At 33.5% G+C, this 16,242-nt stretch overlaps 3 protein-coding genes across 4 annotated transcripts; 2 read left to right on the top strand and 1 right to left on the bottom strand.

Annotated features, from left to right (window-relative positions):
- Positions 1-309: 309 nt before the first annotated feature.
- On the bottom strand, positions 310-6,218 carry LOC108548098 (uncharacterized). Its single transcript, XM_017900873.1, has 4 exons — positions 6,190-6,218; positions 790-875; positions 524-713; positions 310-426 (listed from the first exon to the last, which is right to left on the bottom strand). Exons 1-4 carry the CDS (start codon positions 6,196-6,198, stop codon positions 310-312), a joined length of 402 nt encoding a protein of 133 aa, XP_017756362.1. The 5' UTR covers positions 6,199-6,218.
- A 4,067-nt stretch (positions 6,219-10,285) lies between these two features.
- SkpA (S-phase kinase associated protein 1 SKP1-related A) lies at positions 10,286-11,650 on the top strand. 2 transcript variants are annotated; one of them, XM_017900834.1, is made up of 3 exons: positions 10,286-10,498; positions 10,880-11,158; positions 11,319-11,648. In XM_017900834.1, exons 2-3 carry the CDS (start codon positions 10,880-10,882, stop codon positions 11,526-11,528), a joined length of 489 nt encoding a protein of 162 aa, XP_017756323.1. In that variant the 5' UTR covers positions 10,286-10,498; the 3' UTR covers positions 11,529-11,648. The 2 variants fall into 2 exon arrangements, with proteins under 2 accessions (XP_017756323.1, XP_017756324.1); XM_017900835.1 differs by having other exon boundaries at positions 10,489-10,551; positions 11,319-11,650.
- Positions 11,651-12,436: 786 nt separating this feature from the next.
- Positions 12,437-16,238, top strand: Aasdh (Aminoadipate-semialdehyde dehydrogenase). Its single transcript, XM_017900795.1, has 10 exons — positions 12,437-12,440; positions 12,505-12,784; positions 12,879-13,337; positions 13,413-13,792; positions 13,871-13,959; positions 14,040-14,941; positions 15,009-15,160; positions 15,223-15,386; positions 15,459-15,722; positions 15,806-16,238. Exons 1-10 carry the CDS (start codon positions 12,437-12,439, stop codon positions 16,190-16,192), a joined length of 3,081 nt encoding a protein of 1,026 aa, XP_017756284.1. The 3' UTR covers positions 16,193-16,238.
- Positions 16,239-16,242: the final 4 nt, after the last annotated feature.

Below are 16,242 nucleotides of genomic sequence, written 5' to 3'. Positions count from 1 at the left end.
ACTTTGAATTTCAAATGTATTCTTTATACTGTAGCACATGTGTATTGTTAGTAATGTAGATACAATGATTTAATTGTAACTCGGTTTAAAGATAACAAAAAAGCAGAAATGATAAATTAAATAAAAGAAACAACAGAAAGATAAGGAAGTATATAGACATTTTTTCACAACAAAGAAAGAGGATAGAGAGAAAGGATTTTATTTCGGGCATATAGTAGAAAATGAACTCTAAACATACATTTCCGAATATTTAAGTAATGAAAAATGTTTACACAAGCCGAGAAAATATTTATTTCCTGTTCATTTCATTCAATAGTTGTCCGAAGATTCCAAATCTGATAAAAAGTTCTCCATTAAGGCTGGTTTATTCATTTCATCGTTCCTTAATTTATGACGAACAGATCGTGTAATATCCCTTTGCAAATCCTATAACAGTTTAACAACCATGTTTTATATTACCTGCTTAATATTTTACAACTTTGTTTAATTAATTTCAGACAGAAAAGATAACAGCATAACTTACATCGCCAAGCAAAGCAATTAGAAGTTTTGACTTTGATAGTGGAATGTAGGGAATACGATGTGTTTCTTCAAATTCTTTGATGCAATTTATATTTCCTTTACTGCTCTCACATCCCGAACCGTACACAATTGGAAACATTGCGCGCTTCCTTGACATAGTGCCTCGACAGGTATGATGGTATGGATACATTCTATGAAAATATGAAGAATACAATTAATGTTCGTATTTTTTGTATCACTAAATTTGATAAAAATATGTATACGTACTCGCAATCCACGTTTTCACTCTGAACATGAAAGTAACAAAGTAAGATGGCAAATACGAACATGCATCGTTGAATGAATACCACAGCCTGTAAACAGATCCAATAATCCAATTAATTCACTGGTTGACCTTCTGTAAGGAACAAGATGTTAGGAATAATCAGTGCTGTCGTGTAAGTCTGGCTACGAGAAAGCAAAGGACGCTAAATTGTCCTTCTCATTTTGTCCAGCTTGTCAAACGGAGGGAGGTAATTTCATTCAAAATCGATATCAGATCTCCATTTATTTTCAATTTCATGGAAACAAAGGGAGAACAAGTTCGAAGCGTATTGCCCAATTTGCGCCGATCTGCTCTTTTCGACATCTCGTTCTTGTTATATATACAAGCTAGTGTTCCGAGTGCAACGCTTAATAATATCGTTGGATATAAAATATCGAACGTCAAAACATAGGAAGATATCAAAATTTAAGTGGACGTATGTTGATTTATTCGACATACGTCAACGACAAAGGCAACGGATACAAGAAAATGTGAAATTTTTCTAACGAGACACGTGATCGAATTTTCAGAATTTTTGCGATATTGATAACGCGATAATCATTTTGAGTATACATATGTACATCGTATAATTGCAGTTTCCTGAAAATTCAATGACAAATTTCACGTTTAATTCAATGTTAAAGAAAAAGCAATGATCCAACCTTAAAATGAAACAAACATTTTGATGTTAAAAGATCTTAATTCGGAATGAGAAAACGTTTATCAAATCATAATCGAATCGATCATATTTCAATTCTTTGTTTCATTTTATTTTTAACATAATCTTTATTATTTTAAGGTAATGATCAATACGGTTCCTTGCAATTTGCCTCTGATTTGTTTCTAATCCGGGTCAATTAACCAATCTCCAGTTCACGTATAGTGTTTCCTGAGAGGATATGTGTTGTCGCGATTCGATTTAGATTTCGCTGGGTATTTATCCAGGTATATATATGGAGTTCAATGAAGTATTTATGAAAAGAACCTAAACTGATGATCCGATGGTTATCGGTTAAACGTTATACTCGTCGCATAATAGATGCTTAGTGGGGTTGATAATACGGTACACGAGATAAATCTTAACGCGTCTTCCGAGTGCCCTGTCGAAGGATTTTGCATATAATCAAGATGTGAAACGATATCTTACAAGACGAATGCTTTTGAAATTTTAATACTGAACCGCGATTCGAGTCATTTCTTAGATAACATAGTTATACACGTGTCTTCGGATTATTCTACTTTTTATTATTCATTTTCTCACTTTTGTTCTTCATTCGCAATATATTGCAACGATAGGATCAATTGTGAAAATCGATTATCGAAGACGAGTATATTTTTCGGAACTGCACATGTGCAACTGAAATTTTTATTCGTGTCATCGTTCAGAGAACTGACGTACTTTGCAGATATTGTTTGTCGGCATTCGTGTATTAATTTGGTATTTATCAAAGGAACCACCGAATGGGATATAGCTAGTAGGTGGTGACGGAACCGCGTGATAATGTTGCACATGGTTAATTTTAGCTAATTGATGGTTATATCGCAATTACAGAAATTATGCAAATTGATCGACAGCTGACAATACTTTCGAAAAAGCATTTTCATACTCACGACGTTAGCATATTCTCTCTGTTCCGAAATTTATAGGGAAAAGGTAAATTCCGTTGTCTCTCTTTCTTCTTTAAAAATCACCGATTAACACCTTTCTTATCTAGGAAAAACCTCATTTGAAACGATACGATCTCGAAAATTGATTAAATCAAAAATATACTCGTTTACGACAATGTCCGTTCGTCGGATAAATATCGCGTTATATTTTTCATATAATACACAGTTGAAATGAACTTTGCAAACGTGGAGCGAAAGTGTTTTTGCCTTAACACGAAACGTCAAGTGAAGCCGGATGGTTTATAATTGAGAAAGACTGTCGCAGCCTTTGGAAATGAGTGTGTGTTCTATAAAGTCAGATATATCACGGTATTTTCACCTTTTTATACGGATGCTGTATCGCGTTGTTAGCACTGGCATTCTCGTCTATATTTCTTCGTTAAGAAATACGATGTGTCAGAAGCGCTACTACAACGTACGATCTTATTACTTCGCGCAGATGATTGTCACATAAGTTTCATTCGGATGCAAAAATGAATTAGAATTACATCTTTCTGTCACATTACGTATTTTCCACAACTGGATTAATTCGATTTAATTTCGAGTCATTGAACGAAATGTAAACGCCGATAAGGTTGACGATTCGCAAGACGGAATTAATTATCGAAAAGAGAGGTTTTCGTGTGAGTTCCACGACAATGTTGTTCGCCCTTTTCCCCTATTAACGCGATAGTATCAATTACCACTTTTTCGAGGAACCATTCGCTGTTTGTCCAAGGGAAGTTACGTAATAGCCGTTAATCGAACATTATTAACATAACGCGCGACTTTCGCGCGATTCATTGGAAATTGGTGTTTGGAAGATAGGGCGAATCTTACTTAGAGAATTCCTCTGTCCCAGGTCACTCGTTAATTTTGGATCATGTTGGGGAACGTTTTGCTTTGGGCAAAAAGATCTTGCTTATCAGTCTCGGAACGAAAATGTATTATCCGAGTATCGAATGTAAAGTTTCGCGTAGAAAAGATTCATCTTTATTCGATTGGAACGTAACATCTGTTTCATATAATTTATTATTATCAGATTTGTTGAATAAAAGTAACAAATAATGTGACTGGTTACACGAAATTTTTTCCTAAAGAACGAACGATGACGTATTTCCTTTGATCTCCAATCATATTATACGGTTCACGTTTTTCTTCCTTTTTTTCTCCACAATTTCCTCGCCGTTCATTAAATTTCTCAAAGCTTGTGCATATCTAGTTACATTTATGCGACCATTAATGAATGACGCGTAATTTACAACTTGCAAATGTCAACGTGCTTTCCTACGGTAGTTTAACACCTACGTTCCTCAGCTCATCTCCCGAAAGTACACCAATATCGATGAATTGTTCATTTTTTCTACGAAAGAGATTGAATCAACTATCGCGTTTATTGCTCGTACCTGATTAAAATAAGACGGGTTATTAAAACCTGTTCTAAATCCATTGCAAATTCATTACACCGATGGACTCGACAATCGCTTCGTCGAATTCCTTCGCGTTTAAAAGTCTGATTTGTGCCGCTTTTAGATAGTTTGTTTATTTAGTTTATTTGTTGTTAGCGAAACGAACATATTTATTTGCGCGCAAACCGAGTAACTCTATCGGGATTCCAATGTAAAGACCGTGAGAATTTTTCTGCAAACAGAGCAACGTTACGTTACCGAGCTGTTTGCAGATTTGCAGGTAAATCCTAACCCTACAGGGGACAAGTTCCAGAAACTGTAGCAGTTATGTACACTTGATTTCCAATTGCTAGTCCATAAGATCGACTGTTTTCGCGGTGAAATTAAACAGAGATATGATAAGCGCAAATAATTATCGAGGGAGAGAATAAAGTGCAAGGGAAAATAGTTAGGGGAAAAGCTAGAAAGGCACGATCTAACTTTTGCCTTGGAAGTGGGGCGTCTTGGCGTCTCTCTGTCTCGTGGCATAGAAAAAGCTCTTTGCTCCTTTTCCCCCTTTTCGGCTTTTCAATTGTGGCATTCTCCCCTTTCGTTTCATGCTATATACCCTTATTCTATTAACTCTTTTAGTATTATAGTCGTTCATTTAATATAGCAATTTATCAGCTCGGTTAGGTACCTAAAGGTACTATTTGTACCTCTCTTATCGCCAAATGCATTTTATTCTAGCCTATGAGAATAACATTTTGTTTCGTCATCTTTGATCTCTATGTACACATTTTTTCGCTATGTAATTCGATGTCCGGATTAGTTCGATGTTCAAGGAAACAAAGGAGAAGAATATGAAAGCTCCTCTAGTTAACGCTGAAACTACAAAGATAATAATAATTAAAATGGCAGGATTAAAATGACCAGGTACGTATGATTATTTTCCTATCCGAATGTGTAAATGTGAAAACAAAAGTTCTGAAGCTCGTCACTTTCATTGGTCTGACGTTTCTACAGTTAAAATCGTAAATCGCTATTGTTTCAACATGAAATCCTCATTTCGGCACGTCGATCTATCACTCTTTTACGTCAGGATACGACTACGTAGTGTAACTAGGAATTCGTAGTGTTGTTCAGTGAATGATGTAGTTGCGGACCGAGAAATGAATTATTCATAGCTGTGACGGTTCGTTAGGAAAGGGAAAGGATTTTCGATGATAATAGTCGAATCTCCAATGATTAATAACGAGTATGTGAAATTCTGTGGCGCCGTAGTACTATGGATAAATCGTAAATATTTCTTCAATGCAAACAGGAAGCTTTATGTGTTCGCCGGCGACGCGTCGGGCTAAACGCAACATTTCCGAAACGACTGGATTTTCTTTTTATACTCTGTTTCATAGAAATGTTCTCTGACTTTCTGTCTCGTCTTTCTCGTATAGAAAATAAGCAAGCTAAGCAAGATATACGTCCCGATAATAATGCAAAATAAATTCTCTCGAATATCGATAAATCCTGTTGTATCGTGCGTATGTAAAACTGTAGCTTCGTAAATTGCATTTTTCCCAAGATCTATGTTCACTGTTTTGTATGCAATCATAAAATCGTGTTTCTATTCGTTGTTTCTATATCGTTTGCTTAAATTGACGGAAGCTGCGATCTTAGATTGCTAAAAAATTGATGGAAAAGAAAAAGAATTCGGAAGAATCGTTGCAAAGCTGCATTACGCAAATAACTGATAGGAAGGATTTCATTTTTGTCACAAGGTAGATGTTATAGTTGAAATTTCGCAGAACGGATGCGCGTGCAGAAAAATTTGTCAGTAAGGAGTAACATGAAAGCAAGAAAAATGAAATCAAGGAGCTCGACTCCTACGACGACGTTTGTGAGTCTTTCAAAAGTTATACACGACGAATGCGTTTACGTTTGTACTTAGTTACATCATCGTAGATGATAAGCACTGACGATGAAAATTTCGTGCAACGAGACAGGGAAGATCGACGAACTGTTTGAGTTCAACGCTTTCACCCGATACACGTCACACCTCTGTTTCTTTTCTCCCCTATCCTCAAAGGTGACTTTAAACTAGGTGTGTCGAACTTGCGATACGTAGCTTTAAGTTTATTCGCGTTTATCAAGAAAACAAGACTTCGGGGCGTCAAACTTGCACGTCAAATTCCTTAATCGTGGTTTCAACGATAATATGGATCGCGCCGGAAATACAACGATATTCGTATTATTCGCTAACATGGTACGCGAGAAAAGAGAAACACGAGCGAGCGAGGAGGGAAAGTATTACTTAAAATTTATTGCACTTACCGTTGTCATGTCTATGAGGAGAAAGAGGTATCGTGGGTCGTGTAAGTAAACGAATCGTACTGCCGTGTACAGAGAATGATTTCGCGTTTTCCAGGTGTCGAAGTCAAGGATGTGTCTCGATGGTAACGAGTCCTCGAAGATGATACTCGAGTGGCACCACGCGGTGATCACGAGGCACGAGTTTCAGTGCCGAAGTGCCGACTTGTTTCTTGGTCGTACAAACACGGAGGGGGTGTTTGGTACCACGAGAGCTTGGAGTTTGGAGGTCAGAGGGCGAGTGATTGGTGGAGCTTGCGCGTGCCACATTTATACTGCAACACTCACCCCTCTTCTACGTTCTTCTTCCGTACCACCAAGAGAACCAAAGCTGTATCCACCACTATTGGTACCAGCATCACCGATATGTTCCTCCTCCACGTTGTTATGGCCGCCTCGTATGTATTGTACACCCTCTGCTTCATTACGTCATTGGATTTAGTCTCCACCCCGAGCGATGATATCACGAGAAACCTCTCAACGAAACTGGCAACCACCGATCCCACGACAAAACTGTTTTTCGGCCAGAGAAATTTCTTACGTAGATTCATGAATGAACGTCTGTGAATGGAGTCCGAGCAAGGGGAGGGTTCGTTTGCAGATACGATGTGATACGATAACTTTCGATTCGTGTAATTGCGTTTCTTCTTCACTATGCTCCAAATTAATTCGAAGAAATGGTGCGTGACTCGGTCACGACTTCTGTTATGAGTTTCATGAATTGTGATTAAGCACGAAAATTGCATCTATGAAAGCACGTTGTCGAGATTAATCGTTGTCTTTAAAGGATCGAAATTTCGAACTTTGATTATAATAATTGTGTGCAACGAAATTGTCTTATTTCGATATAGAAGCCAATGTATAAGCTTCGAAGCAGAGGAAAATATCGGATGAATTGCTCTCGCAACCTTTCGGTAAGATTGCAATTGATATTTGTAGTTGCATATTCGAATAGATTTCGCTTTTTCAAGTGGTCAAACGTACACCACTATTGTATCTCGGTATATTAAAATCTTCGCAGATTTATTTCAATGAGAGGGAGTTCCTTTCTTCTTTTCTCGTGCTGTTCCTACGTATTCCTAATTTTGGTAATCGGTATTAAAAGGAACAATACGAACGACGTTACTAGAAATCGATCGACCGAAATGTTGCGAGTAAATATTGACGAGCCGTTTATAATGAAACGGTGGAACTTAATATCAATTCCGAAAGATGCTTTTGAAAAATTCCAGGCGACGATGGTTAACGAACGTAAGAATTACAGGAGCGAGTTTTTTTGAAGAATAATTAACCCACAACGCCCGCGTAGGTCTCATTAAAAACGACAGGCAAGACTTGGCAGGCAGGTATCTGTTTAATCTGAAAAAGCAGTCGTTCGCTTTCCTTCTTCTTCTTCCTTTCTTTTTTACTTTTACGCATGGTAAGCGGTTAAGGAAAATTCACGGTGTAAGAGAAAAACCGAAATTCCTTCACAATACTCTTTCCTGAATAGGTTTTCATTGTATTTTCATCTAAATTTCTTCTCTTCGACAGATGCTGCGTCTTCAATAGTAACATTACATTCGCTACAGTTTTCTAATCGATTGGATCAGCTATTAAAGAAATTTTCTTGGTCAAAATCCAACATCCTTTCTTACGACTACGTAATCGTCATTCCGTTTAATTCTTCCTTGGAATCATCGCAGTTGAATGAATTCATAACGATTGTTCTTACTCCTAGTTTACCACGGCGTATCCGGAAGAAGCGCGAGACCTGTAATAATCATTGAAAACAGCAATTAATCCGTTATTACAACATCTATTCGATGGAAGTGCGTCGAGACGAGGAATAAAGGAGATTCAAAAACGTGTTAACCGCAAGAAGGAAAGAGGAAGGAGAAGTTTGAAGAGGTGTAGAGGACAGACGTAGTGGCGCCTTCGGGGCGAAGGATCTGCGTAATTCGGCATTTATCACCGCAACCATTACGTAGCATAGACTAGATATATCGATGAGTGCCATGAAGGAAGAGTCTTCTCTCTCGTATAGTGTCACTACCCTTCATTTTGAAACTTTTCATTCACTCGGACGCTAGCCAAACGTATTGTATTTTGTTTTTTGCGCACTTATAGTGTTCATTGACCACGGATGAAATTAGAACTAAAGGTCTAAGACTTGGAGAGCTGCTTTGAGTAAAGTTGATTTCAGCTTAAAGCAAATTTTAATAAGGCTTCACGCTTGGGAAACGAAGTGAAATCGCAGCTTTTATAAACGATCCGTTCTCGCAGGAGGTAAAGGCCACCCCTAGCTATTTAACAGAAGTAATCTCGTTAATATTTATCGTGGTTACGATTGCTCTTAATAGTTGCGTAAGATTGATAATCTTCGTTTCTCCTAGACCTGCTTACCTTTTCTGTCAAACTCGTGGAGTGAAACTCATTTTAAAAATTCATTTTAAAAAGTTCTTGGCTTCTTCGATTACCACAAAGTACTCTGACATTTTTTCAATACTCATCGTACTTTGAGGAACGTGATTTCTTCGACTGAGTTAAGGGAATACCTATATAAATGCAAGTTAAATTATACTGCACAGATTTAAGACTTCGCTATAACCGTATAAATGATCTTTCCACGGGATAGGATTAAATATTCCATAAACGTAAAATAAACGATTCGCCTACAATTTTATATAGAAATAAATCGTGGTTCGAAATTTCATCTAACTTCGAAACACCTTGATGTCTTCCACTCATAAACTCTTTACCGTTCCTTCCTACGACTCGACTGACTATTCTGAACACTTTTCCCATCGTCTTACCGGATCTCCTTATCCAATCATGGCTTATAAGTTAACAAGGTACATCGGACATGATCGAATGTACAACGTTTCCAGAGAACGTCGTACTAATCAAAGAAGTATGGTGGCTTTCGATAACTTTTCCATTTCATACTATTCGATGATTGATTGAAACGTTACGACTCATCCGTTTGGCCTGCTTCGAGCAAACCAACTCGCATTAATGCACCTTCGACGCATCGATAGTAAAACTACCCTCGCGAACGCACCTTCCCGTTCCATGGATCGATCAGTGGGGAAATCAAATGAACTTTTTGATACGATAATCGAATCATCCTGCCGTAGCTAGTATTTTGCTTGTAGTAATTGTGCCTTTCCTGCGACCATTTTTTCATTCACAACTTTATGTCCAATAGATATGACAGGAAACAGAGAAGGTAAGAAAGAACCTAGAAAGAAAAGAAAGGATAGAGTTAAAAATAAAGCAAAAATTAAATCTTTTTCATCATTCGTTTTCACGGAGCAGAAAATAGCTGAGAAGAAAAAAGGAAGGGCGAGAGAAGTGGGGGAGAAGAGGGTGAAATAGAAAGATCATGGCGGAAAAGAGTAAGGAAAGAATGCGTAGGTCGTTGGCGCCTAAACGAAGGTCTCTCTCGTATAGATTTATTACTCGTTTATTCATTCCGATTTTCATAGAATTCCAAGACGAATTATTCGAGCAATTGTAGAACATAATTTTATAGCTTGAAACGATGGGGTTCAGGTTCGTCTTTGTTTTTGTTACTCTTACACCGAAAATCAAATGGATCATTATGGTAGAAAATTACCGTGTAATTTTTCCTGCCGATTCATCCTACACCTCGTAATTTTTCAATTTTGGTGTCCAGTGATATACTTCTAGGCGCCATGCTCGACAAATAAAAATTAAACACCTCTGTAGAATATGAAGCTTTTCCGTTACATGCGACTTTTACGCAAACGAAGCTATGCAATAAATGAACGATTAGTCATATTTCTATATTGTCTTTAAAATGATATTCTTCTTACTTCAATAAATATAAATAAAAATATTTTATTACTGGTATTTATATTATTAAAACTACATCAACTGATTTTCTTAAATATTCGATATAAAAAAGTCACATTTTACTGTCATTATTTTGAAAATAATGAAAAATGTAGTTTTACGACGAATCAAATTTCCTTACTCGATTATTGCGTAGCATTGTGGTGCCATCTCGCGCCAGTTTTAGTACATTACACAAAATTCACGTTCCCTCCAACCAGAAACTACGAAGAGAAAAAAAAAATAGAAGTATAAGGACATAAATAGGGCCTCGACACATCGAAAAGGATAGAAAACGAATATTTTAAGAGAGTGAGAGAATCAAATTTAAAGGGGGAGCAACAGAGAACAAAAGAACAAGTGCTTTCTGCTGATCAACGGTGTAACAAATTATTCGATAATTCTCTGCATTGTCTACAATAAGTATTTCACGGTGATTAGTCTGACATTTTGTTGAATTCAAGTAGTAGACGTTTAAGTATAATAGTGCGCTTGATTTTTCAATACATTTATATTTTGTATACATTACTTATTAGAAGAAAACGTTTGCGAAAGATTTTTTGTTGCATCGATGAAGTGCCTGTTTGTCTCTGAGAAGAGATCTTAAGTAAATTATATTGTAACCTACGTGAAAAAGAAATATCTCGAAGTTATTTTGCAAATTAACGAATAAATTTGAACATATTATAGATGAAGAAAATAACGATGCTAGTATCAAAATAAAGAAGCACTTCATCGTTGCTCGAAAAGTATTTATTTCTAGACATGTTGGTTGCTAAGCGCATTGTAAAAAATGGTTGAAAATTTATTCTAGATGCCTAACATCAAACTACAGAGCTCAGATGGCGAAGTTTTCGAAGTGGATGTCGCTATTGCAAAATGTTCTGTGACTATAAAAACCATGTTGGAAGATCTTGGGATGGATGAAGACGAGGAAGAAGTTGTTCCTCTTCCAAATGTTAATTCTGCTATTTTAAGGAAGGTATTACAATGGGCTACTTATCACAAAGATGATCCACCACTACCTGAAGATGATGAAAATAAGGAGAAACGTACCGATGATATAAGTTCTTGGGATGCAGATTTTCTAAAGGTAAATATTTAACTTTTATTAATATTGTTCTTTCTCTTATAAAATTAATATTATTTTGGAGCCATTAAAGAATAATTTCTTTTTAGTATTATCAGTTTATTCATAATTTATTATGTTTGTCATATTTTTAGAAAAATATGATCCAAAAATCTTCTTACAGGTTGATCAAGGAACATTGTTCGAATTAATTTTGGCAGCTAATTATCTTGATATCAAGGGATTATTAGATGTAACATGCAAAACTGTTGCTAACATGATAAAAGGCAAAACTCCAGAAGAAATTCGCAAAACATTCAATATAAAAAATGATTTCTCTGCATCAGAAGAAGATCAAGTTCGCAAAGAAAATGAATGGTGTGAAGAAAAGTAGATTAAAGTGTTTCAGTATTCAAAAATTTAACAGTTAATACACTATCTGCATTGTTTTAAAGAATTCATAAAAATTGTCATAGCACTGACCATTCTATGTACCAAATAGTGACTGCGTTATTTAAATGGTTATTTCTTTAAAAATAAGTCACATTAATATATTTGGGTTTTATTTATTTCAAATTTCTTTTATAACAATAAATAATACTATTTAGTGTGCATTATGGAAATTATACTAACACATTTGTATCATTGTAATTATTATTATCTCTATATAGGAATACATTGCATAACAATAATTGTGCAACACAATTATTGCGTTTCATTTATATAGAATATAAATTTGATTTCTATGTTTGACCATTTTATTTAAATAATCCTTATATAATAAAACATGATAAATGTGAAGTGAAATATTATTTATAAATCTGTTGGAAAAGAATTCATTAGATTACATTGTTAAAAGCTGCAACTTTATATATTATGTAGTCAATAGATGTAACTTAAACTGTAAAAACGAAATAAAAAATATGCACGTAAAAACGTGCACACGCGCACATGTATGTATATGCGTTTCGTTTCCTATCCAAGTTCGTCTGCACAAAATGTATGCTTCCAATTTAATAAGACAACGATTATTACAATTTATGTTATTAATCTTAGTCATTAAATGGAAAAGTTGAAAGAACATAAAGTTCTGTGATATATTGTACGATGAAAACATAATATAGTAAGAGTTACAATGCTAAAAGTATGTAACATAACCTACGATTGAAGTGAACCATTCGAATGCCTTTGGAACTAATAAATATTAAAACAATTCTTATTTTTTCCAATTGCTTTAAGTAACACAGAAAAGCGTTAATTTTATATATTAAAGAATTAATATCAAATAACATTTAATATACAATGGGTAAGTGTAGAATCATGATACTTTGAACATTTAATATTTTATATTTAATTAATACTTTTTAAAGACAGGGTAACTATTTTAGATAACAAAACTGAAAATTTGACATTTCATCCTCATAATTCTAAAAATCTTCTTAAGAAATTACATGACATTTGCAATTGGGATCAACTTGATAATGTGGCTATAGAGTATCATGATTTACAAGAAACTATTTATATACATTACAGAGAAATTCTTGTCACAAAAAATATAATTTCTGATTATTTAAAATGCATAAAAAATGTTGAATTTATTGGTATATATTTTGATGTTCCTGAATATTGTGTAATTTTTATAATGCTTGGGTAAGGCATTAGATCATACAGAATATTTAAAATATTGATATAATAAACATAATAATATAAATTTTTACTATTTGTGATTCTTTTTGTGTTACAGAATTTTAAGTAGCAAACACAGCTTTGTAAATATACCTGTAGATACAATAGAATTTATGAATTTAAAATGTTATTTAAATATGCAGTATTTATTTTGTAAACAAATAATTGTTGAAGGAGACATTATATATCAATTTAAAATACATGGAGAATGCATTTATCTTATCAAATTGAAACATATACAAAAACAAATTGTACAAAATTCGAAACAGGATTATTATGCTTATGCAATTTCTACTTCTGGTTCAACTGGAGTACCAAAAGTGATCAAAGTTACTCATTCCTGTATAGTTCCTAATATTTTAGATTTGAACAAAATACTGACAATAACAAAGTGTGATAAAATTTCTCAATTTACAAATTTTACATTTGATCCTAGTGTTATTGAAATTTTTCTTGCACTCTCAAATGCTGGAACACTTTTTATGGTTTCAAAGTCATTGAAGAACAATCCAAATAGGTAGATTATAATTATGAAGAGAAATACAATTTACAGATAAAAATTTATATTTACATAAGCAATTTTTATTTTTAGGCTTTTGAAAAAAGCTTATTCTAATCAAATTACTATATTGCAAATAACTCCATCAGTTTTTATGTATAGTTGGACAGCTGAATGTTTAAAGACCAGTATTTTGAGTAATAATAGTTCATTAAGAGCTATTCTTTTTGGCGGTGAACCTTTTCCCAAACTGGAATTAATTTCTGAAACTAAGCATCCTTATAATAGTACAAAAATTTATAACATTTATGGTATTACTGAAGTATCTTGTTGGGCTAGTATTAATGAAATTATAATAACAAATGGACAATTTAATGTACATTACTTGGGACAATTATTATCACATACTATGTTTCAAGTTAAGAATGAAAATGGAGAATTAATAACAAATGGTACAGGTTCTCTTTATATAGGTAAGTTCGCAATACTGATTTCATTTTTATGTAATAATTTTATGAAATGATTGTTATGTATCATATATTTTTGGACAGGTAGTAATCAAAGGGTGTGCGTGGTGAATGATGAAAATATAGAAGATTTAGAATTACCATTATTTCGTGACTCTGGTGATATAGTTAATGTAAGTTAATAGAAATCTAAATAATAATACGAATAATATATATAACAACAACAATAACAATAAATATATTTTTATTTCAGATTGATGAAAATGGTAGGATATTTTACAAAGGAAGAAAGAATAGTCTTGTAAAAAAATTTGGAAATAAAGTAGATCTGACAAAAATTCAAGAATTTGTGTTACAAATAGATTTTGTAAAAAGTAGTTATGTAGTATGGGATGATAGTAGTCATCAATTACATTTATATTTTTCTACTAAAGAAAATATTACAAATTATCATGATGTAAATACCAATATGATGAGGCATTTGAGTAAATTAGATCCTTTATATAGACCAGATAAAATTCATTTCATGGAACATGTTGAATTTACAACTAGTGGAAAAATTTCTTTAGAATTTTCGAAAAAGCACTACACACAAGAAGAATTAAGGTATAAAGCATTAGATAACATTGATTTAAAAGAAATTGAAGTTACTTTTACATCTATTTGGGAGAGCAATCTACAACATAAAAATGACGGATTTGTAAAATTAGGAGGTACATCCATATTAGCACTTCAAATATCAAATACAATATCTGAAATAACAGATATCGAATTTCCTGACTTAATTGGCATGCTTTTGATGGATGCTACTGTTAATGAATGTTTTATTTATATAAAAAATACTATATTAAGTCAGGATCAAAAAAAAATAATCAGTCTCAAAGGGATGCCTGTAATTACCACTATTATTAATATAGAAAGAAAACAGCCTTCGGGAAACTATAATGAAAAGGAAAGTTTGAACTCAGTGACTCAAACAAATGAGATTTATACGTGTCAGTGGTACAAGTGTAGAGGGCAGACATATAAAAATGTATCATATGTAAGTGAAGAGTATAAAATACAATATGATACAATTTCAAATGTTAAAGTACTTAACACACATGATTTAGAAAAGTGTGTAGATGCATCACCAACTATATTTTGTTATTCCGAGTAAGTACGTCTTTAATGAACTATTTGTAATGCATTCCGTGGTTTGATTAATAAATACTTTATTTAGTGGGAAAATATATACAACTGTTGGTTCTCATTCTGGATTTATTTTTACTTTTGGATTAGAAAAGGAGTGCTATAATTCTACATATAAAATCAAACTACCTGACAGAATTGAGGCTTCAGTTTTGATTCTAGATAACTTTAGAGGAGTAGTGGGTAAGCCTTTACTTTACTGTATAAAAAATTTATTCAAATTTTCTGAACTTTTCTTTTCACAGGATGTTATGATGGTAATGTATATTGCTTTCACTTAAAAACGGGACAAATCATTTGGAATTATCAAACAGGAAATATTGTTAAATGTTCTGCAATACTTTGTAAATTAAAAAAGACAATATTTGTTGGTTCCTATGATTGTTATGTATATTGCTTATCTGTGAAGGTATATATGTTCATTTCTATAGTAATAGATTACATAAGATAATAGTAATAAATATAAAGACATTTACTATAGGACGGCTCTGAAGTTTGGAAATTTAAATGCGGCAATGGAAGTATTAGCGCGTCTGGTTGTTTACACTTTTCATCGAATACTGTATTGTTTGGAACATTAGATGGATCGTGTTTAGCACTTCAACAATCATCAGGAAAACTCGTATGGAAACATAAATTATCAGATCCAATCTTCGTTGCTCCTTTGTTACTGAATAGTGGACTTGTCTTGTTTTGTTCCGTAACAGGACTATTATGTTGTTTTGATATTGAAGTTAATGTTAAGGTAATGAGCATATAAAAATTGAATATACTCCTAGTTTGGTAAACATAATCATTTTCATTTTGGTTTATTTTTTAATTTTACAGATGTGGACATACAAAATTAATGGTAATGTATTTTCATATCTTGTGAAGCAGGATAATACCTTTACAAAATATGAAAATATTATTTTAGCTAGTCAGAATAAAAATGTGTACTGTTTAGAATCAGATGATACAAACTTTAAGACTAAACCTACGTTGAAATATGTATTAAATTTTCATTCGCCGATTTTGGCCACTCCCTGGTGTGAAAATAATTTTCTGTTCGTAATGTGTACAGATGGTACTTTAAATATATATAACTTTGTAAACAATAGATTGATCAAAATTGAAAAACTTCCTGGAGAGGTTTTTTCATCACCTGTTGTTGATAATGATGTTGTGGTCATTGGATGCAGGGATAATAACATCTATGTCTTAGAACTTGTTTAAATTATTATTGGTAAGTAAATGTATCAAGTATTTTTTATATCATGTAATAG

Source organism: Eufriesea mexicana, unplaced genomic scaffold, assembly GCF_001483705.2.
Source record: "Eufriesea mexicana isolate 0111107269 unplaced genomic scaffold, ASM148370v2 scaffold1358, whole genome shotgun sequence".
Taxonomy (NCBI): Eukaryota; Metazoa; Arthropoda; class Insecta; order Hymenoptera; family Apidae; genus Eufriesea; species Eufriesea mexicana.
This window is presented reverse-complemented; position numbering and strand designations above follow the sequence as displayed.